General features: G+C 43.1%; 2 protein-coding genes across 4 annotated transcripts in view; both read left to right on the forward strand.

The window, feature by feature from the left end:
* The window catches only part of SCAMP2 (secretory carrier membrane protein 2), a 35,561-nt gene extending 17,281 nt beyond the window's left edge, over window positions 1-18,280 (forward strand). Inside the window, exons 3-9 of the mRNA XM_029575684.1 lie at window positions 539-628; window positions 4,281-4,392; window positions 7,276-7,404; window positions 8,815-8,974; window positions 9,146-9,247; window positions 13,320-13,437; window positions 14,941-18,280. Coding sequence (XP_029431544.1) covers window positions 539-628; window positions 4,281-4,392; window positions 7,276-7,404; window positions 8,815-8,974; window positions 9,146-9,247; window positions 13,320-13,437; window positions 14,941-15,087 — 858 coding nt within the window. The 3' untranslated portion in view covers window positions 15,088-18,280. The remainder of the gene's footprint in view (window positions 1-538; window positions 629-4,280; window positions 4,393-7,275; window positions 7,405-8,814; window positions 8,975-9,145; window positions 9,248-13,319; window positions 13,438-14,940) is intronic.
* Window positions 18,281-22,454: 4,174 nt separating this feature from the next.
* Window positions 22,455-25,067, forward strand: part of ULK3 (unc-51 like kinase 3) — a 41,184-nt gene continuing 38,571 nt past the window's right edge. Inside the window, exons 1-2 of one of the 3 annotated variants that reach the window (XM_029574928.1) lie at window positions 22,455-22,695; window positions 23,446-23,586. In XM_029574928.1, the coding sequence (XP_029430788.1) occupies window positions 22,594-22,695; window positions 23,446-23,586 (243 nt within the window). In that variant the 5' untranslated portion in view covers window positions 22,455-22,593. Of the gene's footprint in view, window positions 22,696-22,904; window positions 22,992-23,445; window positions 23,587-25,067 lie in introns of those variants that run through there. The other 2 variants (XM_029574927.1, XM_029574929.1) reach the window with 2 other exon arrangements.

Below are 25,067 nucleotides of genomic sequence, written 5' to 3' on the forward strand. Positions count from 1 at the left end.
AGTTCCTACTTTCTTCTGTAATTGCGTTGAATATGTAGTTGGCATTTCTACTAGCTGAGGACCCCAGAAGGCACTTAACTGTTATGTCCCCATCAACATTATTACCCAAATTGGTTCCTCTGATGACTGAGTCTCCCAGCAGAAGCAGCTTCCTTTTATGACCTTTGATAATGTTTTAAGGGTTTCTGGGTACACAGGGTGACTACATCCCTTTCAGATATCACCTCATTTTTCTATTCCTGGAGCGTCTTCATTATCCAGTGCATGGAAGGTATTAAGTAAGAGTGACAGTGGGGAGAGTGGGTGTCTTTTCATCACAGGCCTTATTCTGCCAGAGCCCACTGTAATCCATTTATTCCAGGATGTCTGACTTCTCTGTGGGACATTCAGAAGCCCTCTGTGGTCCCAGGAGTAGCAGTCTGAAATATATCCAGTTCCTAACTGTTAGAATCCAGCCAGTCCCCACTGAACAGAAAGAAACAAGTAACGCTTCAGTGACATTGTCTCTCTCTCTTTTTTTTTTTCTTTATTTGTCCAGACAAACTCATCTCGGACTATACCAGCAACAGAGCCTACAACGCCCTCCCAGCCTGCCGTCCTGCAACCCTCTGTAGAACCCAGCCCAAAGGTATCCACAGAGCAGCTCTTCTTCCATGCATGTCCCACAAACCACCCCCTGAATCCCTGAATTGGAAGCATGGGCGCTGAGTGGCCCTGTTTTCATTGTTGTACCACATCGTGGAGGACTCTTGTGCTTTGAAGAAAGCTTCAGGAACTGATAGTCCAATGTCTTTGATACAATGTTTTTATGAAAACCGCTTAGCATGGTCTTTCTATAATAAGTGGTACATAAAATATTTTAATAAATAAAATAAGAAATGAATTAGGAATAATTGAAGTTTAAAGTAGTAGCAATAATGTGGGTTTTTTTTTTTGGGGGGGGTGGGGGGTGGTTAAGTAAGTAATTTGACCGATTTCCCTTTTATGGGCAGGATTGATAGACCACTTGCAGGTTGAGTCCCAGAACCACCTTCTGCTCCTCTAAGCAATGGGAGCTGGGAATACCCTGGCATCGCCACTTCTCGCCCCTGGGAGAGAAGCCTTGGTGGCCCCTGCAACAGTGGTCATGCCAGCTGGCTCCAAGACACATTTACCCAGGACCCTGGCATGGAGGAGTATTATCTCTCTACTGTAAGCAGGAACCCATCTGCCAGTAGCAAAGGCCTCAGCTTCACACTCCCTGCTGGAAATGGCAGGGAGCCAAAGCAGATTCTAACTGAGCTGAAATTCTATGAGTTGGAGAAGACGAGCCATTTACTAGAAAGCTCCCCCTTTTTATCCCTGTATTTTAGTGCTGAGGGGAAATAAGTGTTTGTAGCTATTTCCCCCATTGTGATTTTAAATAAAGTGGCGTATGTTACTGCTGATCCTTATCACAGCAGAACATGTAAAGTGCGAATATAACATGAACAGGAAAGAGTGGGACCATAGTAAGTTGTGTGCCCTTCTCTTTATTACTTATGATTTTGCACAATTTTTAAAGTATAGTAGAATGAAAAGAAGAGAGACTATGGAATAAGATCAAAAGAGGAAATAATAGCATCTGGCCATAGGCAGACTGATATTGTGAGCAACTTAGATAACACAGCAGTTTAAAAAAAAAAATCTCTCTGCTCCACTGTGATTTTAATTGTGTATGAGGCCTTCTTTTGCAGATAAGGTACACATAGAAATGGGATTATTCTGGGGACCAGATGGCTCGAGGAAATGGAGACAGGGTTTCACCAGTTTGTATGTGCCTCAGCTTGTGGAAGACCTGAAAGTTATTGCCACTTCAGAGCTCATAGGTGCAGAGAAGGGCAAGTTACAGGTAGTTAACTCCATAGGTGAGCAGGGGAATCTGGCGTGGCTATGAGAGCCAAACCGCAGGACTAACCAAAATAATTAGCACAGAAAAAAGTATCATTAGGTGCTGCTCCCTCGGCTTGGCCACAGAACTGCAGAGCAAGTGTCTTGAGTTGCCTCCTGTCTCGCCAGTCTCTCGGGCTCTGCGCCAGCTTCAGAGAGGCAGAGTGGCTGCAGTTACTGCAATGACCCTGCTGGCGGAAGAGTGGCAGTAAGGGACTTCCCTTGCAGGCTGAGGGCTGGAGGTGGAATACAAGTCACTCAAACACGCCATCTAGGCAGAGGGAGAATTATAAAAGTGGGTGTGTGGGAGGGACTCATCAGGCCAAAAATAATCTATGTCCAATCTGTGGGTGTCTCATTTGATTTTATCCTTTTTTTGTACAATTTCAAAATGTAATTAAAAGTAACAGTAATAATAATACTAGAAAAAAACAATAATGGTAGTCAAATTTTACCTGAAGGTGCCACCTCTAAAACTGTCATAACCTCTGTTTCTGTGTCCGCTTGGTCCTTGTTTTATATGGCGCTCTCTACCTCTGATTTCTCTGTCTCTATCTTTTGTTATCTCATTCTTGCTTCTCTTTTCATTTTTTGTCTTCTCATTTTTTTTTTAGTCTCTGTTGTTCTGGGTTTCTCTTTCTTTTGTCTGCATGTGGCTCTTTCTGTCTGCAGTTTGGGCCTTTCTCACCACTGTTTTTCCTCTCTCCAGCTTAGCCTCTCTCAGTACAGCCAACTGCTGCTTAATGACTCCCTGAAGTCTCCCCCTCTGTCTAAACTCTTAACGCTGCTGCACATTGGGAAGGGGGCTATCTCCATAGCTCTGCCTTCAAGAGCTCCCTCTGCCTCCATACCTCTATGCCCCACATTGGGAGCAGGCTTAGTCATATTAGGGACACGTTCCTGTTTCTAAGAAAATTGTCAGTGTATCTATATCCATTGTAGAGCACAGGCAGGGTCAGAGTTCCTTGCTGGTCCTTCCTCATGGATTGAATTTACGCTGGGGTTTCTGATGACAGACCAGACTACGTTTATGCACTTCAGGGAGATCTGTGTGCTTGCCCCGGTGGGCTAGTTAAACAGCACATATTGACTTTAGCGTAGTGATTCAGCTTATGGTGGTTTTGTGCCAGAATTTCTGAAATAGTTTAGAATTGAACAGAGCACATTCTGTTTTTTAATGTTACTTACTGTAAAAGTGGTTCTCTAAACATTAAGCATTAGGTATTTCTGATTTAAGAGAGTAAAGGAACTAAGATGGCATCAAAAACAAAATGTAATGTGCCTTGAAATCCACAGAATTTTTCGCTTGCTGAGGCAAAAAATCTTCTTTATACATATATATGTTTGCTTGTTTATTTAATCATTCTTGCATTCTACAAATCTGATAGATTAATTCAATGCAGATAACAAAAAAAATCCACAGTCATGATCAACAAATAAAATCTAACATGAATAATTCAAATATGCATAAAGCATTTATCGGTGTGGGCTGCGTCACATGCTGCCATGCGGAGAACCTGGGGTGCAGTTCCCAGGTTGGGGCTTTTGTTCCACCAGCCAGCCAGGACTGAGTTGCTGCACAGGCTGTGTTCACAGCCCCTGGTAGGGAGGGAGTTTTTGTCCTTGCTCAGCGGCAGCATCTAGTGGCCAGGCTGAGAGTGCATGCATGCCAGGTTCCAGAGGGACCTGGCCAGAGACTCAGCTGGAGTGAGAAGGGGCGGAGAACTGTGAATGAAGGCTCATGGTGCTATAGCCCAATAAAGGCTGGTTCTGATCGAGCTAGAAGCCCAAAGGAGCAGGAGGAAACTACTAGGCCCCCCTCCCCGTGATTACTCAGCCCTGGATACTTAAGACACTGAAGATATAAGTTTTAAGTCGTTTTATTCTCTAAATGGTTTTGCAAAATTTTATTGCTCCGTTACCGACCAAGTTTTTACTCCCTGTTCGATGTATTTCTTCTGTGTTTGATGTAAACCAATGTGATATGACAGGACATGAATCCCAGGCCCAGGCCACTTCCAGTTTTTGAGGATGCGCATAAAAACAAATTGTGAAAACTATCAAATGCCAAAAAATAAGTGTCTAAATCTGAGAGCCCTTTTTTGAGTTGAGGCCCAGGCCTATTAACCCCCCATATCCCCTCCCCCACCTGTTGTCCCTGCCTAGGCCACACAGCTACCTCTTTCTAAGAGTATTGGTGTACGTTAGCTGCTCTTTGTAGTTCCAACAGCTGATCTTTTTTTTGGTGGGTGGGGGGGGGGGGGGGGAGTTCTTCCTATCTGATTCCCATTTCTAGAGATGAGCGTAGCTGCCCATCTCCGGTTGACCCCCTTGCTTCTGACGCGCGTGTGGTCTTCTGCTCTCTGCTTCAGTCCGCAGTGACGGCGGCGCAGGCTGGGCTGCTGCAGCAGCAGGAGGAGCTGGAGAGGAAAGCTGCCGAGCTGGACAGAAGGGAGCGGGAAGCACAGAACATTGGCATTAACCGTGAGTACGCCGGCAGTGACTGGTTGAGCCCAGGCGTAGCGAAGGTCATTTTCAAACACCCGCCTAACGGTAAAGTCTGCGGGCACAATGTGTACCCGCAGGCTTTACTGAGGATTTTCAAAGCAGACTTGCGACCATAGATTCCTTCTGAAAATGCTTGGGTAATTGACTGAAAGTGTGCACAAACTACGTTGTACAAAGTTATACCTGCTTTTCAGTGGGTGTAACTTATGCAAAGTACTTTACATATATGTATACTCTTTAAAATAAAAAAATGCCTGTAAATGCTATCTCTCCCCCCTGCCCCCCGCCATTGAATGCACCTCTGCAGATTGCGTAAAATTGCATGCAAAATCGGGTGTCATGCATTGACCCTGGTCTTATTTTAAGTATAGCCATTTACGCACGTAAAACCAGGTTTTTATCTGCATGAATAGCTTTTAAAAAAAATTCAGCCCAGCATCTCCCCTTGATAGCCTTGTGGGAGCCTAGATCTTGCTGCTTTAGAAGATGAATGGGGTTTCTGGTTTTAGGCTTAAACCAAGAAGACTCCTAAGTACGTCTTGTTAACCAATAAAAGGAGAGATGTGAAGGCGTGCTGCTGGTTGCATTTGGTAGATGTGGAAGTATTTGCTGGTGTAGAGCCGGCTGGAAACATGTATCTAGATATAATAAAACAGCTCCTAAACCAAATGGAATTAGTTATTAATATAGAGAAAACAGAATTCCTACATCTAGAACGAAAAAAACATCACAATCATCCAAAACCCAATCACAATCCATAACAACCAAAAAATACAACTAGCTGAGAGAGTACGAAACCTTGGAGTGATTATTGATACGGAACTAAGTATGAAACAACATATATCTCTAAAAGGTAAGGGAAGGTTACGCCAAACTTATGACTCTTAGAAGACTTAAACCACTACAAACGACTTCCGATCAGTATTACAAGCATTAATTTTTTCGAGCACGGACTACTGTAATGCCCTTCTACTAGGATTACCCTACACCACGATAAGACCACTACAGGTATTACAAAACACAGCCGCAAGAATTCTAACTGGTAAAAGTAAAAGAGACCATATCACCGAAACCCTAATTGAACTACACTGGCTACCCATTGAACACAGAATTCAATACAAGACTCTATGCACCATACATAAATTAATACGTGACAAAAAGGCAGAATGGCTGAACACAGCCCTTCGCGTACACGTCCCTAATAGAAACCTGAGATCAGCAAACAAAGCACTGCTAACTATTCCCTCAGTAAAAACAGCCAGACTAACGCAAGTAAGGGATAGGGCCCTATCCCTAGCAGGACCTATAATATGGAACACCATGCCTTTAGAAATCAGAATGCAAAGAGACAGAAAAACATTCAGAAAAAGTTTTAAAACATGGCTATTTAAACAAGTATACCACAAAGAGAATGGAAAGTAGAATCCAGGGAAATGTAGGATGCGGTCAGCAGAACTCCCACACACACACCAGCTTAATCGAACTGTGTGTATTTTATTTTTATTAGATTACAACAACATAGGACGAGATTTAAGTATAATATAATATATTAAATATTAACATATCTTATAGAAGTAGACATGACTTATCACAACCACTAAGTAATATTTAATATGAAACTATATTACAGTATTTGATGGCACCTGTTTAGTTAATATAATTTAACACATTTAAGCAACATGAAATTATGTGCCTTATTGTGAACCATTGTGACGGCAGCTAGCTTAACGTCGGTATAGAAAAGATTTTAAATAAATAAATAAATAAATCCAGAATGCTGGTGAATTAAAAGCATTTGCCAATGGGTTGAATTCTGAACACGTACAATTAACATTCAATACCAAGTGTCTTGTGGGTTTTGTTTTTTTTTTACTTCACTTCTCCTTATTGTTTTAATTGGCAAGTTGAGATCCACTGCTGGCAGAGGACTAGAAGGGAAGCTTCCTTTGAGTCCACTCGTCACTGCCTCCTCCAGGGCACCCTTTCTGGGCCTGTGCTGGTTATTGGAGCAGTGTGGCAACGTTACTATCCCAATAGGTGGAATATACGGTACAGAGATGCTACCTTTTGTCTGGTATTATCTTTTGTAGGCATTGCACACTTACAACTGAAGCAAGCACCTCAAAGTGCTGAAATGCTACAGTGTCTGGTTCCATCTCGCAATGCACTTGGAACTCCATTTTGTAATGCATTAAAGGTTTCCACCTTGCAATATATCAGGCTTTCATTGCTTTTTGGATTACTGGAGATCTTTCACATCAGATCTTTGTATGCTTGCATTCTACTACTGCAAACTAGCTATATAAGTGACTGCGGATTTCGATATTATATGGTGTGGATTGATGATTTATATTATGCAGCAGACTTTTTATATGCAACAAAAAATACATCTACAATTTAGTAGATCCTTTTGACCTGGTCTTGGTAAATGTGCTATATTGCTTATATTTATTTCAGGGTTATGTACCCGGTGATTTGACATAAACAGCAAGCATGTTCATGATACCAGACAAAACGAGGCATCTCTGTACTGTATATTCCACCTATTAGATTATTTTTGATTCGTTATAACTTGCCATCCAAACAGAATAGGCTGTTCCCAAGCCACAGTGCTGACCCAAACGTTATTTTTTTCTAATAGCCATTGGAGACTGATAGAGGTTGGGGGTGGGGGCCATGGTGATGGATCCAATTTGGTAATGAATTTCCATGCATCCACAGTATTCCAGTAGAAATAGAGCATGAGGAACTCACCCCCCTTGGGTTTGTAGACTATGATCCATATGAATCTTCTATTCTTAACTGCTCTGAGGCAGCTTTGTTTTTTTTTTTGTTTTTTTTTTGTCCCCATTTCCTCAGTGAGACAAAACAACTGGCCGCCTCTGCCTGCAATATGTCCAATCAAGCCATGCTTCTACCAGGATTTCTCTGCAGATATCCCGGCAGATTACCAGCGGACGTGCAAGATGCTGTACTACCTATGGATGCGTGAGTAGCTCTGTGCCTTGGAAAGGGCTTGGTTTAAAAACAAAAAAAAAAGCTGTTTATATCTCTGGCATTGCACTGTGGGAGGGCAGAAATGTACCCATCATAGAGGTCAACGTGGAACCCTGGAGGTGCGTGTGTGCTTTTGCAAACATGAATCCATGTCCAGTAAATATCACGGGTTCTAATGTGTAACAAATCATGTGAAAGCTAGTGCTATGGGACTGAAAGGTACTAACCCTTTATGCCAACAGAGCCATGCTGTACCCATGAGGCAAGAGCTGCTAGAGCATTCGCAGTGCTCTAAAGCAGGTGCAGTTTGTGTTTTCCAGTTAGCAAGATAGAGAAAAAGAAAAGATAACATGTCCTTTCAGGGCCTTAAAATGAACTGTCGCTGTTACACAGCAAAAGCCAATATATATTTTTTTCTGCAGAATGCAAAAAAAAAAAAAAAAAGCCGCATAGCTCCCAAAAGAGTATTTTTACTGAACTGAGCTTGCCAGCAACAGAGTACTTCGTGCTCCTCTCTCTGGTTCTGTCTTCTGTGTACTGAAGTAGCAACTAATTGATTCATGGAGTGTGAGTGTGAGTGTGTGATGTCACTTGTGATAGCACAATCAGCGTGGACCAATCAGAATCCATGCATGCAATCTGGTTTGTGACTCTTGCTAACCCAGCCTGCATGCAAAGGCATTGTAAAGGAGCTCCCTTAAAAAGGGAAAAATAAGACTGAAAAGGGACATTTTTCTTGACCTAATCTGAGAATGACTCCAGTTCTGAGTATTCTTGAAATCTGGCTGATTTTCTTTTAAGCACAACTTTAATTTACTGTCAACAAAAAATACAGTGAAAATGCGCAAGTCCGTAAGCTAGGAAAAGAGAAAACTGGGACTGCGGAAGGGAGAATTGGGAGCATTCAGGAGGACATCGGAGGCAATAACCTAGGATAGCAACAGGGGGGAAACACAGGCATTGAAAACAGAGAAATGCTAAGAGAGCTGCAGAAGAAGAGGGGACTTTGAGACTCCACAGTCTGCGAGTGCTGAGGTGATGCAGCTACACAAGGTTCACATTTGCGTTCCAGCAGCAGAGGGTCTAGCTAAATCTTGTAGATGGTATAATAACTCTTGAACCACCCTGACGTATGCAGCTGACTTTCTATCAAGAATTCACAACCATGCAGCTCTGTCATTCAACCAGCCTCTGTCCTGCTTCTTCTTCCATCAAAGTATCAACCTGTCCACACAGAGGCTGTCAACAAACCCCTCTCAATGTACAACATTAACTTTGGCTTGGAACCATCCAACAATTAACCAATCTAGGAACAGCTAACCATCAGAAACTAAGATCATTCTGTAATAGATGGCACTGGTGTATCTTGATTAATTTTCTCTCTTTTCCTTTCACACGCAGTTCACACGGTGACTCACCTTCTGAATCTGCTGGCATGCCTGGCCTGGTTCACTGTAGATTCAGGAAGGGGGGTGGATTTTGGCCTCTCAATTCTTTGGTTTATTCTGTTTTCCCCATGTGCTTTCGTCTGTTGGTACAGGCCCATCTACAAAGCTTTCAAGTAAGTTCCCTTTCTGATGTGGGAAGATGTAGATAACATTGAGAGTCCAGGGAAGGGCTTGCTCTCAGTGACTTCTTTTGAGATCCCGAGAGTCAAGTCTCCATTGTACAATTGTGATGAGCTCCTGGGATTTACTCTCCCTGATCATCTCTCTTCTTTTCTCTCTTACAGGACTGACAGCTCCTTCAATTTCTTTCTGTACTTCTTTGTATTTTTTTGCCAGATTGTTATTTTCATCATCCAGGCAGTGGGCATCCCAAACTGGGGAGACAGGTATGTTGCTTCATAGCTTCTTGCATCGTCAGTCTGTTTCTTCTTAAAGCTGACTTCATTTCCCTGGTGACCTGAAGCTCTTGCAGATTTTTCCACACATCCTGTTCTGGACACACATCTGGCATCCCCTCTGCTGCTCACTTGGTGGGCCCTTTGACCTCCCTTTCCTGCCCCTTTTGTTTCTCCTGTGTCAGAGAGCCTCCTGCCTCCTCGTTCCACCATTGCTACTCCATCTTCTCTTCACTCCCGCTTTTTACTTTTTTCCTTCAAAAAGGAGACTGAATTAGCTATGACGTGGGTGATGTCATCTGGTGGCAACAAACGGACTCTCCACGTGAGCTTTGGACTCTACTGAGCATGTGCGGGAGTTTCTGCATGGGCGCTGCCTCATGAGTCTTCTCAGTCATTTTTTGTCCAGGCACAGCAGGAATGTGTACTCTGTCTCTCCAGATATTTTTTCTAACTCTTCTGTCTTTCTTCTAATATTTTCTTTCACTCTTAATTTTTGTAGTTACCTCATAACCTCTGCAGCACCCACAACAGCCCTTCTACTTATTTATTTATTTCTAAATTTGTAGCCTGCACAATCTGATGTACTTGGCAGATAACAATTACATAAAATAAAAACAATAAAATTGTTTGAGCATTACAAAAATAACAATATAAGATACCAAGGTTAGCAAAACAGCAAATTAAAACAAACTCAACAATGTATAATTAACATGTCCCACTGTCAAATGCCTGCTTACTTGTTTGCTGAATGTGGTGTTGCATTGAATATTGTGGATCTTATTTGGTAGACTATTCCATGGTATTTGTCCTACCACGTAAAATGTCCAATAAGTTACGACCAGCTGACCTCAAACCGCAGAGTAGCTTAAGTCTTGAGCAGTGAACTTGCACATAGCGGGGTATCTCTACTTTACTTTAATGTGCGATGAATTAGTGCTACAATTTTAAATGGGATCCTCCACTGTATTGGGAGCCAGTGTAAGGAACGCAGGATTGGTATATTGTGATCAAATAACCCCGTCAACAATCTTGCAACAGCTTTTTGTGCTGCTCGAGGACATTTTAACATATATACTGGTATACCGACATACATCACATTGCAGTAATCTAATTTTGAAATTACTAACAAGTATAGTCCAAAAAACCATTAGATATCAAAATGGTTTTAAGCCAAACAGTGCTCATAAATGATTTCCCCAGCCCATCTCTGCTCCTGGGTAAGCCTCTTTGCAGTAGTGTAAAAGTATGCACAAAATCGCTTCCATTTAATTTCATTTATTAAAATTTATTAATCGCTTAACACAAAAAAGGCCTAAGCGATGTACAAGCAGAGAAATAAAAAACAAAAAAACAAAACAGACATAATAAAAATTTAAGCTGCCACATTGCGTAAGAGAGTCAGTGCTGAAGTCCTTAATAAAATACTTGTTTTAGTAAAAAAAAAAAAAAAAAAAGTCTAAACTTTTTAATGCAATTCAACATTCTGAGTTCCATAGGTAAGGAATTCCAAAATATGGGTGCCGCAACCAAGAAGGCACAGTCCCCTTGTTGTAAGACGAGCATGTTTAATAGAGGGTACATCGAGCAGACCACATTGAGAGAATCTCAGCTGATGAGATGGCTTATATATTTATAACAAGACATTGGTCCATGGACAGGCATTTGAGTTACTGAGTTTAAAGATTGTCATACCAACTTTCTAGAAAACTCACTGTTGAATAGGACGCCAATGCAACTGTCAAGTGCCGGGGTAATATGTTCATATCTTTTTGTTCCTATGAGTTGATTAACAATTATAGTGGATGAAGAGATATTGACGGAAGGCCTAAATAGAGACTTACTCGTTCCTCACATTGATTATTGTAGTGCGTGAACAATAGTGCAAAAATCTTGGCTATACAGAAGATGTCTCAAACCTGCTAGTACACGTAACTTAAAGAATCCTATTTTAATTATGTATTTAATTTGTGGTTGAAAGGAGGTAGAAAAATCAATCAGGGCACCTAAACTTTTTATGGATACTTTAATCGGGGAAAACTCAAGTTGTCAATTGAGAGAGAATCATAATGAAAGATAGAGTGTGGCCTCAGAATTAATTTAAAAAATTTGTTTTTGACATATTGAATTTGTTTTGGTGCAACCAATGTATAACAAAGGAAATGCACAGATGAAGATGCTGCAATATTTTATCCCAGGTTGGATGTAACCAAATGACACTTGCAAGTAGTTTAGCAGTTGGAGACAGGTAGATGTTAAATTAAACTGCTGATAAAGCATACCCTTGCGGAACACCAAATTTGAGTTTGCCGGTTAGAGAGATTATTACCAAATTTCACTTGATGCGACCGATTACTAAGGTATGCTGAGAACCAATTAAAACATTCCCCGAGATACCACATTCTCGAAGCTGAAATCTAATAATGTTCTGATCAGTGGTGTCAAAGGCTGAAAAGATATCCAAAGAGACAAGTAAAAATTGGTGTCCATTAGCCAAACCTCTTCTGATTAGAGATAATAAAAGGAGTTCAGTACTCATAGAGTGTCTGAACCCGAACTGGTGGGGATTTAATATTGCCTTATCTTCTAGAAACTCCATTAATTGCTGTAAAACGGCACTTTCGATAACTTTTGAGATGAAAGGTAAAGATGAGATAGGCCTGAAGTGTATTGGACACATGCATATAACTCAAAAGGTCTATTTACACATATAAAAGCTTTTGAAAATGACCCCCTATAAGTTTTATATATAGAATAAAACATACAAATACAATCCAGGATCCTAAGAACAGCAGTTCCCCAGTCAGAACAGTGCACAAAGTACTCCTCTCAGTGAAGGAAGTTATGATCCGACGTCCAAGGATTGGAGTTTATGGACTCGGCCCCTGCATTCCAGAATCCTCTCCCAGATGAGCTCCGCCTGACCCAAGACTACTTTCATTTCTGGAAGCGAGTGAGAGCTTTTAAAGGACTTGATCTCCCTGATCAGCCAGGCTAGCTGCCACTCGTCCCTATCTGAGCCTACTATGCGGGCTACCATAGTCCTGTCTTAATCTTTACCTCCGCTCTCTTCCCACCCTCTCTAGAGCAATATGGTGTTGGGCGAGAATGTTTCAGGTTGTTCCTATGTTTGTAAGTGGCCAAGCCATATTATCTTTACTGATAACTGAAAGTGAGAGGAATTTGATGTTTGATGGGGGGGTTTTTTGTTATTACTGCTGCTGGTTTCTCTTGGCCTTTTTATAAACATCTCTCCTTGCTATGCTTGCTTTGTCGATTACTTTATGTGATAACTGAAAGCGAGAGGAATTTGATGATGTTTGGGGGGTTTTTTTGTTTGTTTGTTTGTTTTTTGTTATTACTGCTGCTGGTTTCTCTTGGCCTTATTGTAAACATCTCTCCTTGCTATGCTTGCTTTGTCGATTACTTTATGTGATAACTGAAAGCGAGAGGAATTTGATGTTGTTTGGGGGTTTGTTTGTTTGTTTTTTGTTATTACTGCTGCTGGTTTCTCTTGGCCTTTCTTTGTCATCCAGTAATATAGCTTTGCTGAGTCTGCCACAGAAATCTCCCACCCTGACAAGAGTCTCTATACTGCTTCATGTCAAAAAAAAAAAAATACAGGTTGATCCAGTCCTGATTTTATCCTATTCAACGTAAAAAGGTGTAATTCTGCTTTTCTTAATAAAATTAGAGCCACGTCTGAATTCATAGAATGGGATTAAAGCCAGGCCTGCATCAGCCTTCCTCTTTTTGACATGGAACTAGATCAGTAGTCCCCCCAACCCAGTCCTAAAGGATCCCCTAGGCATTTGGGTTTTCAGACTGTCCACAGTGGACATGCACGAGAGAGATTTGAATGCACTGCCTCCATTGTGCATAGCCTGAAAACCAGATTGGCTAGGGACTCCTCCAGATCCAAATTGGGGACACTGAACAACATGTTTGCCTTATGCCCTTCCCCTCCCCCCCCCCCTTTCTTCCAAACACCTTTCAGAGCACTACAGGATCTGGCTCTGAAGATCCCATGCGTGCCCTCTCACTTCTGTCTTTTCCATTACAGCGGGTGGATTGCAGCACTGTCCGTCTTGAAGCTAAGTACTGCGGTGTCAGTAATTATGATGGTGGTAGCTGGATTTTTCACACTCTGCAGTGTCCTGTCACTTATCCTGCTAAAGAAAGTAAGTTTCTTTCCAGACCCTTATAGGTTTATACGGAGATCAATAAGACCTTGGCAAGAGTCCATGCATGTAAATAGTTCAGCGTAAGTGTTTTCAACTCCAGTCATCAAGGGCCACAAACAGGTCTGGTCTGCAGAGTGGCCAGGCTTAAGGTTATGTGTACATCAATCCATCTGCTGAATATCCATTGTGGAGAGCTTGGAAACCAGACCTGGGTTAGTGCTTAAAGCCACCTGAATGGGTTCTGTAAGGCATGAATTACTTCTGCTCTTGCAATACGTCCAAATGCAGCAGGATGGATTTAGGCCACTAAACTGAAGTGAAAGACACTCTGGATTGGTGTTTAGATGAGAATGTGAGCAGATGATTTCCATTTTATTTCCGTCCAGAGTCTCTTCTCTTATTATAAGCAGATGTTATTAGGACCGGTTCCAGCTTCCGTTCTTCTGTCTTGTGGAATGCTGTATAGCTCCTGGAGGGAATAGTACTTAATAGCATTAAAGTCCACATGGCAGCTCCTCTCTAGGTCCTGTCACTCTTAAAGACTCTGTAAGGCCTGTCTGAAAAATTAGAGGCAATATTCTATCATAATGTTCACCTTCAGAGGCTGAGCTCTTGGAATAGTAAAGATGTTTCACTATTAACAATCATCTTCGTAGTACACACTGTTTGCTTGTTTTTTAAATTTTATTTTACAGAAGCTTCATGCTTTTGTGTGCAGCTGGGGAAGGGTTACAGGGGTAGTGCAGGAAGGTGTCCTGTTCTCAGAATGAACTGCCACCATGGCCATCCCTTGGGGGAATGGAGGTAGGAAGTTGGGTGACTGCCCAGACACACGCTTGTGGGGGGGACCTTGTGCCGCTGTGGTAGTCCTGCCCCCCTCCCCTCCCCCAGTGGCATATCATTAGGCTACATCCCCCCCCTTCCACGTAGCCAGGGGCCGCTGCTGCAGCCTCCTCCTTCAGATGTAGCCCTGTGGGGTAAAGAAATGGTTGTTGCTGTGCTCCACTGGAGCCAAGGTGGTCAGAGGCCTCCCAGCCAGTATCGATCCAACAGCTGATCTAACCATATGGAAAAGACTGTGGCCGCAAGAATGGATTAGAAGCTGTCTTGCTGACTGGTGGGGGGCGAGGAAGGAGGGAAAGGAGGAACAGGGAGAGAGATTAGCCCTCCAGGAGGAGGACGTGCAGCCTTCAAGTTGGGGATGCATGGATGAGGTTGTGAGGAATAGTTGAGATGTAGAGATGAGGGGGAGTGGGCACTGACAGATGAGGTTGGAGAAGTAGGTTTATCCTTGGGGATGTTGGGCAAATCGGGGTGACTGCCTCCTCCATACGTTTTGGCGGGTAAGGAGATACCATAGATATGGAGAGAGAAGGGGCCCCCCCCCATCACTCTTCAACCTTATGAGGGAGGGAGGGAGGCCTGCTCTGGCGGATTTGCCCCAGGCCTCGCAATCCCCTAGGGTCAGCCTTGACCGCTGCTGTCTTTTGTTTTTCTCAGGTTCACTCCCTTTACCGCCGGACCGGCGCCAGTTTCCAGAGGGCCCAGGAAGAATTCTCTCAAGGCGTGCTCTCCAACAGAAACGTGCGCAATGCAGCTGCTGGAGCCGCGTCCTCCGCTGCGCAGGGCGCGTTCCGGGACAACTAATCTCAGTTTTCCTTGGCTGGGTCCTTCCCTTTCTCACAGCTCCCTGTGTCTCCGAGCACGACGCACTGGTCCAGGTCGCTGTGCTGGCTCCAGGCCTCCCACTGCGAGGAACAGAACTTAAGCCTCGGCAGCTCTCCTGTCACCCTGGCTGGCACCTTCACTGGCCTGCCTACGAGCAAAAGAAAATGTCTCCAATGACACACAACAGAGAGATTCATTACTTAGATTCTCCTTTCCTTTCTTATCATGGAAAAGCAAGAAACAAATCATATACTTTCCTCTTTGTTTAAGGTGTTTGTTTTATTTTTATTTTTGTGGGCTTTATTATGAAGAATTTCTCATTTGTAATTTTCAGAGGGCTGAATGATGTAAGAGCAGATAGGTTAACTAAATTGCATTTGTTTTTATTAATGAATATTTCAGGGATCAGAGGCATCCAGCTTTGCTCTGCCTGGCTTCTTAGCCTAAATGATTACCCAGGAGTCACAGTGTGTACTGGTCATGACTTGTGATACACTCTGCTCTGTTATAGTGGTGAGGATGGTAGGAGATGATGGGAGAGTCAGCCAGTTCTGAATGGATGGGTGGCGCATGATCTGACAAGGTGGGAGAGGGGCAACCTATTGGAGATGGGTGCTAGCTTCTCTCTGCTGTGAGCGCAGGTGGGGCAGTACTGCAAGGACTCAAGGAAAGGAGGAAACAGCCTTGTAAAGGAAGCCATTGGGCAATTACTGTTGACTTGAGCAGCTATGTTGGTGAGGAGGAGGAGACTAGCCTTGGCTTCACTTTTGTCAGTGTGTGTGGGGTGATCCTAAACAGGGAGTATAAGGAGACTTATCCGCCCCCCACACACACATTTAATTACTGTACTCTTAAGAATATAAGAATAATAGTTCTTGGTCTTATGCAGGTACAGAATAGGGAGAGGAAATAAGATGGCCAAATCGTGTGTCACAATTAATGCCCTATGGGGTAGCCCCAATAACGAGTATACCAGCTGCTCTCTTTTAACATCTAGGACCTAAGAGAGATTTAGAAGCCAACTGCATCCACTGTCACTCTTCCTATATTGCCAGCATGGCAACTGCCACACATTCTGCTGGCCCCACACATACACAAACATTTTGTAAAGAAGGATGGGGAGAATTAATGACTGTCAGCATTACCACTATCCCATTGTAAATCTAATGAGGATGTGGTTGACTAGATGAGTGGCAGACCTTTACTACACTAACCATAGTGGTGCACAACTGAATAGTGATTCTTGTTTGTTGCTTTTTATTATAACAGTTCTTCCCTGGCCATTCTTTCCTCTTGGGTTTTAAGATGGCTACACATGATGCTACTTTCAGCTACTGACAGCAGAACCATAAGGCCTGAGCCCTCCAATAATTCACTATAGCTTATTTACATCATCCAGCCTGTCTGGTGTGCCTCATCTTCCCTTGGTATCCAAACACGTCACTTTTATTTTTTCTTTTCTCTATGTCCCTAAATAAAATAACTTCCTGAAAGCTGCTGCTCATACACAAGGCCTGCCTATATAATTGTTCTCATGTACACAAGGACTCTTCCAGAGACAATAATCAATGGGCCAATTGTGAATTCTCATCCTAACTTGAGGAAGATGTTACAACAAGGAGCAGGCTGATTGGCTCTGCCATGCTCTTGGCCACAAATGCCCTTCTCTGCCTATCAACATGTCTCAGGAGGATGTTACAGGTGGCATCTGCTAGAAGGTGGATTTGATGAGATTTCTCTAGCACTGCTCAGAGCCAGGCCTTAGATAGAGTAACGATGAGTGAGTACTATAGCGTGGTTTTGGATGTGGAGGAGGTGCCAGGGGAATACTGTTTGTGTGCTGCTATAGGTTGGGTGACAGGGGTGTCTTCTGTTTCACACCCGTGACAAAACCTATTCTACACTGAAAGTCATCTTACATTCATGTTTGAAGCACAGAGCCAAAAAAAAGATGGCCCACATTGGTGTTCAGTTTGTATCTGTTTTCCTAAGGCATTAGAAAAGTATGTAATTAGAGCCTTAGTAGTGCTTTGCTTTCTCCCCTCCTGCTGTATGCCATGGTTCTGAAAATATAAAACATCCATTTCCAAGCTAGGGAGCACTGGGATTCCTGAATTCTGAAAGCATAGATGCCTGGCAAGATATGCCCAACCTTAGGAATATCACTTTGCTACAACAGTTTGAGCACCTTTGGTGTTCTTGTTATGGATGTAGTATTCTGGAGGGATTCATCTTATTGTTCACAATGAAATCTTTTTTGGGGGGGTTTTTTTGTCCTAGAACATTGATGATGTAGCTCTAGGCCTTAACAAACAGGTCTGGCTGTCAGGATTTCATGAAAAAATATGCATGAGTTTTATTTTGCATATATTTCATCCAAGAAGCAAATTTGCATAATTTGACTACCCTGAAAAGTCAGGTGTTTGTGGCATGCGAAGACCAGCATTCACCAACGCTGTCCTAGGCTATCCTCTTCATTATGTAACATGGTTCCTAGGTGTGCTGGGTTTTAGTATTTTTCCTTAGAATCAGATGGCATTCAGTTTACCCTCCAAAACCTGCATGAAGAGTGGAAATCCTGCCTGCCATCTGTGAATAGGGAACCTGGATAAGATGCCATAGATTTAAAAAGCCAGAATGTCCCAAAGACTCTCATCTCTATTTTCGTGATGCAGCAACCTACAGCTGTCATCAAAATTCATTCTTGCTCTCCATGCCTAATCTATGTAAAAACAATGCTGGAATGTAAACTAGGAAGGTTATGGGGGTATCCTGGGGACAAAGTTGAAAATCATTTGATTTAAGCCCAAAATGCAGGAAAATCTTTCTGATGCGGTAATTTGTGTGCCGGCTCAGGCCTCCAGTGTGAAGGAAGGGAGAGGGGAGTAGACCTTGGCAGAAGGTTTGTCTCCAGAAACCAGTTTATGAAGCTTAAGCCTGCAGCTCACCTTCCAGCCCATGGTGTGGAAGCTGCCTTCAGAGTCCTGGGCAAATCTGCAGCTTTTACCTTTCCTCCATGCTTAAAGAGCAGATAGATTGCCTGCTCGGGTCCTCTCTCTCCTGCCTGTATCTGCACGTCCAGCAAACAAGATTTTAGACTGTTGGACTTTGTCCCCTCCTTTCATGTAAAAATTGTATATGTTCTATCAATAAACTTTTGTGCTTAAAAATATGCATGTTAAAATTAGCCAGCCTTTTTAAATTTCATCAGCATTTTTTAAACGAGCAATGAACTAGTACTTTTTTTTTTTTTTTGTACTACGATTCCTCCGCAAGGTACTTCAAGCCTGAACCGCGATATTCTGTTCCTTGACACAGCCTCGCCAACACTCCTACGTCCTAATCTAAGGGTTAGCCTGCAACGCTTTGTAGCTCTGGCTGTGCAGTCCAGGATTAGCAACACGCACAATTTGCTTATGAAGAAATTTGGTCCTGATCTGTGGAACTCCTATATATATCTCAAAATACGGACTCTTAGCTCTTCTGAACAAATTTTATTTTTGCAAATCTTATAAATGCATTTTCAGTCTCTCAGAAATGAACTTTATAAGAAATCCGTAGTACGTTACCCGTTCTTCAGGAACCGAGTAAAAGAAGTTCTATTTTTATAAAAGAGACATTTCATAAACATGAAGTGCTCATATAGATTGTGTCAACGCTGTCCACTAGAATCAAGTTTCCTTTCTTTTTCATTGTCCATTGCTCATTTTTAATAAGTTAAAAAAAAAACTTTTAATAAAGTGTTATATAAACACTTGCTTAGTGGCTAAATATATTTTTTTCCATGGCAACACAATAGCATTGTTATCAAAACTTCTCCATATAATCTTGTAAGTCTGCGCATTAATTCATACAAAAACCAACTTGAAAAATGTTTTATACTTCCTATTATGGTGTCATACGGTTTTCATGCTTGAACTTCTAGATCAAACCTCTCACAGTCCTGAATGGAAGCTGGTCCAAACCAGTGAAAACAAAAACTAGTGGAATTTGAGAAAGCACAGAGGATCCCCATCAGTGGGGAAGTAAAACTGGAGATCAAGTGAGATCTTCAGTACTGCAACAAGAAGGGAAACGATCCTCTAGATGCAACTTGCATTAAACATCTGCTATCATAATCTGTTTATAAAGTCACAGCCGCCAGTGTCCTGTGACAACTTGGGTAGATTCTGTAAAATAGTTTTTGTGACACATTTGCATATACTTTTATATTGCTTAATATGCACAGTTTTTTATTGCAAAAATGTCAACTAAATGTTTTCTTTTAAATGACAACAGAAAAAAGCAGTATTACCTCTGTAGAAGGAATCAGCCATATAAGATGGTAGTAATGTGCCACTAAAACAAAAGCATTTTCAATAAGGTTCAATTACGGTTACCTATTAATTGTCTTTCTTTGAGTCCTGACAGACCAGTCCAAACATGTGAGATTCGTCCTCCCTACCAGCAGATGGAAGCAGAGTGCAAACTGTTTATAATTTTTTTTTTTTTTATACCCAAGTTGAGGAGTGGAAAATGTTACTTCCAATATAATTTTAGAGGCAAAGGAATGAAAGGAAAAGGGATTGAGCATTGCCTCTGCTCTTTTCTCCCTGGGCTATATTTCCCTCCTGGGATAAAACCTTCTGTTCATATATCTTTCTTCTAGGATATAGACTGAATTAGAATTTTTTTTTTTTAGCCTGCTTTCTTCCTGGACTGGTCTATCAGGAATCAAGGAAAGACAGTAGGTAAACCCTAACTTGAACCTTCCTCATCATCCTGCAGACCAGCCCAGACAAGTGGGATGTACCTAAGCAGTACTTATTCTAGGTGCGAGTAATCTGGAGCTGCTTTCAGGACCACTGTGGCAAAGGCTGAGTCCCTCCTTTCTTGTAAAGGTATGCAGAGACATCTCCATGTAGCTACCATGCAAATTTCTGCTGGGACTACTAGTCTACACTCTGCCCAAAATGCTGTCTGAAGGGGATTTCAAGCCCGACTGTATCTGCTTTCCCTTTACTATGTACATTGCCTCAATTGCTCCCTTAATTCATCCTGCAATTGAAGCTTTTGAGGCTGCTTTGCCTTTACATGGCCCTGCAAACAGTACAAAAGTCTGTCTGACCTTCTAAACTCATTTGTGACTTCTAGATATCTCAACAGCATCTGCCTAATGTCTAGGAATCTAAGTTCTCTTTTGTTATCCTGGCATTCCTCCTTGCTAAAGCTGGGCAGAACAATTGCTTGATTCATATGAAAATCTGACGCCAACTTTGGCAAGAAAGATGGGACTGGTCTGATCATGACCTTATGGCTGGAGAATGAAAGATAAGGATCCCTGCCATCGAGTGCCCATAACTGAAATCCTTCCAGCCCAAATCACTACAAGCAATGCCATCTCTAATGTTAAATCCTTTATAGAGGCTTTTCTTGGGGGTTCACAAAGTACCTTAGCTAATGCTGTAAGCACCAGGTTCAAGTCCCATGGTAAGATTATCGATCTCATGGTGGATAGATATGTTTTTTCCCCTTTCAGGAAGTGAACTATATCCGGGTGTCATGCTATAGGGGACAATGTCAGCTTTTTGAACCCTTAATGAGTTTACTGCTAAGTCTTTTTAGGGCTGCTGCACGGGCAGTAGGTGCCCTGGGCTAGGTGAATTTTCAGCCTTGTATGTTCCCTCCCCCCCCCCCCCCACCTAACTTTTGAAAGTTCAGATTGTGTATTAGTATGAATATTTTGTCGCCGCCGCACAGATTTCCTCCGCACTGGAAAAGGATAAAAAAAAAACGGAAGCATGCCGTGCATGGACAGCGGCCGATCCGGGACAGCGACATCAGGTGGTGCATGGAGAACGGGGGCATCGCATCGCAGCATGGCACCGGTGGCTCGAGGAGCAAGCAGCAAGGAGGAGAAGAGGGAGAGAGAGAAGGGAGGGGAACAGAGGGAAGGGGGAAAGAAAGAAGGGGAAAGAGGAGAAGCGGGAGGGGGAAGAGAAGGGAGGGGAACGGGAGAAAGAGGGAGGGGAAGTCAGGTGGCGCACGGGGAGAGTGGGGGCATCGCAGCACGGCACCGGTGGCTTGAGGTAAGCAAGCAAGGTGGAGAAGAGGGAGAGAGAGAAGGGAGGAGGAAAGAGAGGGACTAAAGAAGAGGCCCTGGCCCTGAGAGTGTATGTTTGAACCCTTGTGTGTGTTGTGAGCCAGTGGGTAGGTGTCTACCTGGGAGTCTGTGTGTATGTGTGTGTGAGAGAGAGTTGTATGTGAGGAGACAGAACATGTGTGTGACAGATGGCATGTGAGAGAAAGCATATGTCTGATATGTAAGAAAGACAGTGAGCATGGATACTCATGTGGAGAGGTTAGCAACAACTGCAACAGTCCCTGCCAGCTTGGCTCATCTGCCAGCAGCAGCAATTGACACTGCTGGCAGATGAGCCAAGTTGCCAGGGACACTCATTGCACTGAAATGCAGAATAATTTGCAAAATATATTGTGTTATTTTTAAAAATAAATGTGCAGAGTTTAGAAAACGTGCACAGAATTTTCAATTTTTTTGTTGCAGAATTTTTAATTTTTTTTGCCAGAATTCCCCCAGGAGTACCACTTACCCAAGAACAATCCTGTTATAATCAATGCTCCTAGTTTTCTGTGACAGATTTTTCAAGATTCTGTGGCAAAAAGTGGCAAATTTTGTTGCAGGATTTTCAAAATTCTGCAGCAGTTATGCAATAAATTTGCATGTTGACATTTTAATATTTTTATTTTATAAAATTAGTCATTTTCTGACATTTCTGTATCCAGTTAATTTATTTGGCTGTTTATTAGATGAAAAAGGAATCTGGGAATGAGGACCTTAGAGGCGAGAAAGGGAATCTCAGAGGGATAAGGGATGGAGGAGAATTGAAGCACAGATGTCAAGAGAAGATGGGGCAATAAGGGATGATAAGGAAGGGAATAAGGGGAGAGAAGAAAGGCAGGATTGGAGGTGAGAGTAGGTGGGAGAAGAAAAAAAAGGAATTTGGGGAGGAGAAGGGGGCAGGGAAGAGGAGTGAAGACCCGTGGGGAGGAGACGAATCCTGTTCCTTGTCGATCTTCCAGATGTTAGCCTTATCAATTTTACCCTTGTTCAATGTAACAAAATCCATCTCCTGAAACCGTATTTGTTTTGTCTATGCATCTTGAGTACAGAAACGATAAGTAACAGTGGTCACGGTAATTTCAACTTTATACAGGCGAAAGGGCAATGCTGCGTCTCTGTACATAACAAAAAATAAATAAGATGAAAAAAGAAAGAAAGAAAGCCCGCACCCTCCACCCCGCAGCCGTACAATTCAGCTTTTAAAAGTCAAAAGCGAGGCGCCCGGGCCTGCTCGCGCCTCCCAGCGAGGGGCAGGGCTTTCCCTCGTCGCCGGCCTGCCTTGGCCGGCGCCGGCCGCTGGGAGCAGCCTCGGCCCCTTTCCCCGCGGCAGGAAGTGAGCCGGGAAGCGGCTGCCACTCGCCGGCATGGCCGCCGCGGGCTGGGCCCCGCCGCGCCTGCAGGACTTCATCCTGACCGAGCGGCTGGGCAGCGGCACCTACTCCACCGTGTACAAGGCCTACCGGAAGGTAGCCAGGCCGCGGGCGTCGCCGAGCAAGGCCTCTCCCCGGGCAGGTTCTTTCCTCTCTGCATGCTGGCGGGGCTCTCAGGAAGATGGGGGCTGCTGACTGTTAAAACAAGGCATTGCTTGAGCTAGAAATGTTAACAGCAGCAGCACAGGCGGGACACAAATGCTTAATAAAGTCCTGAGGCCGGAAAGCGGTCACTTCTTGCAGCAGATCTCTTACATTAAAGCCTGGTCCTGGGGGCAGCTTCTCCTAGGCAACCCTGGGTGCGTTGCCAGCCTGGTACTGCAGGCTCTCCTGTAAGTGCTGCTGTTTTAGAATCTGGATTCTTTGCCCGGGTTGTTCATAGGGATCCTTGTTATTTACCTGGTCTGGATTACGTCTAGTTCAGTTATAAGAGCCTGTGGTCCAGCTCTGTATCCTATGCCTTGTGCCACTGAGGTTGCCTTTCCCCGTGTGGTCCACCTGTTCATTGATTTGTCTTTGGATGGGATTGCCACTAAGGAGCTTTAGGTTGCCCAGAAGTTGTTGCTTCAGCCTGGTGTCGTGGAAGGTTTCATAACGTTTCAGGTTCAGGATAATTTCAGGTTCACAGTCTGAATGGGTTACTTAACTCCCATGGTTTCAGCATTTACACAGTTGTTTAAAAGAGTCCATGTCTTGCCCTGCTCTGAATGCTGCTGTCTCGGAGGGTTTAGTGATTTAACCTGTACCTTCTTGTTTTTTTCTTCTGATTTATCTTCTGGTATTTAGAAGGATAACCGAGAAGTTGTGGCTATTAAATGTGTGAATAAGAAGAGTCTGAACAAGGCATCTGTAGAAAACTTACTGACGGAGATCAAGATCCTGAAAGCCATCCGTCATCCACACATTGTAGAGCTGAAGGACTTCCAGGTCAGCAGGTTATAGCTGGGACTAGGCTGGCCTACTGCAGAAAGAAAAATCATCTTCCTCCCTTGGGCCCTAATTCACTAAGGGGTTTCTTTCCTGAGGTATCCGGTTAACTTCGGAGCTGTATTCAGTAGTGCAGCCGCTGACTATTTTAAAGTTATCCAGCAAACTTTAGGATGGCTCTTTGGTCTGACCAGACTTGGCCGGCTAACCTTTAATCTCAGAGTTAGCTGGTTACCTTAACTGGCTAACTCAGCTTCTCCCAGTTATGCCCACCAGGAACACTCCTAACCTAGGGCCTGATTGATCAAGGTATTTTCCCATAGACACAGAATGGGGGATACACCTTAGTGAATCAGGCAGTGAGTCAGCTAAATTCTAACAGACTAACTTATTAGCCAGCCAGCTAGAATTTAGCCAGATAAGTGTCCAAATCTTCATTTAGCCAGATAGCGTCGGAGTTGTCCAGCTAAATGCTTTAACATTTATTTTATTTATTTATTTGTTTGTTTTTTGTATACCGACATTCAATCGAAATAACACATCGGTTCACATGTAACTGAACATAAATAAGACATTGGTTGCTTATTTTACATTGTAACTCATATAAGAAGTTAGGAAGGTTAACTTACATAATAACTTCGAGTTGATAATTAACAGGTGATTTGAAGATAAATAGATATAAAAAGAAAACAGATTAACTATTTACAGAGACTTTTACAGGGGGAGCATATAGGGTAGGGGGGGGGTGACAGGGAAGACCGGGGTGTCTTGAAATGGAGGTAAGGGTATGACAAATGAGTGGGGTGCATTTACAATATGGAAAGGGATTAAGGGGGGAGTAGGGCAGGGGAGGAAAGCGGGAAGGGTGGATATGCTCGTGCCAGAGGAGGGGGAGGTGGATATATGGACCTCTCTGTTTCTATAGGGAAAATGTTTAGTGAATGGGGCCGTGGTGTATCTGTAGTAGATGCAGAAAAGTAGAGTCTTAGTAGGTTGTGATGCCTTTTAAAGGACTAACACAAAAGATGCAACACATGAGCGTGTGAGGTAACACACGGCCCTTTTTTTTTGAAGGTCTTGAAAGCCTGTGTCTTACAGCACCTTTGTGCTGCTCCTTTAAAAGGTCTCACAACCCACAAAGACTCCTTGAGGGTCTTTATACCTTGAGGGTCCAGTTTCGAAAGATTTAACTGGCTACCTCTGGCAGTTAGCTGGTTAAATTGCTCCCCATCCACCCTGACCGACCACCTCACTGTAACGGGCTACGTGCATGAGGTGCATATATTTAATCAGTTTAAAAAAAATGGACAGCTCCAGGCCATGCTTCCAGAGCAGGTTTGCAACTTAGTCGGCTGAAACGAGGTGAATGAATCTAACAGGCTAATAGGTGAATTTTCAGACAAAAACATAGCCAGTGAAGTTCAGCTGAAAATTTTCCTAAAGGGAATTGGTTAAAATTACCCCAATATCTTTGCGGCTTA

The sequence above is a fragment of the Rhinatrema bivittatum genome, chromosome 13, assembly GCF_901001135.1.
Source record: "Rhinatrema bivittatum chromosome 13, aRhiBiv1.1, whole genome shotgun sequence".
NCBI lineage: Eukaryota > Metazoa > Chordata > Amphibia > Gymnophiona > Rhinatrematidae > Rhinatrema > Rhinatrema bivittatum.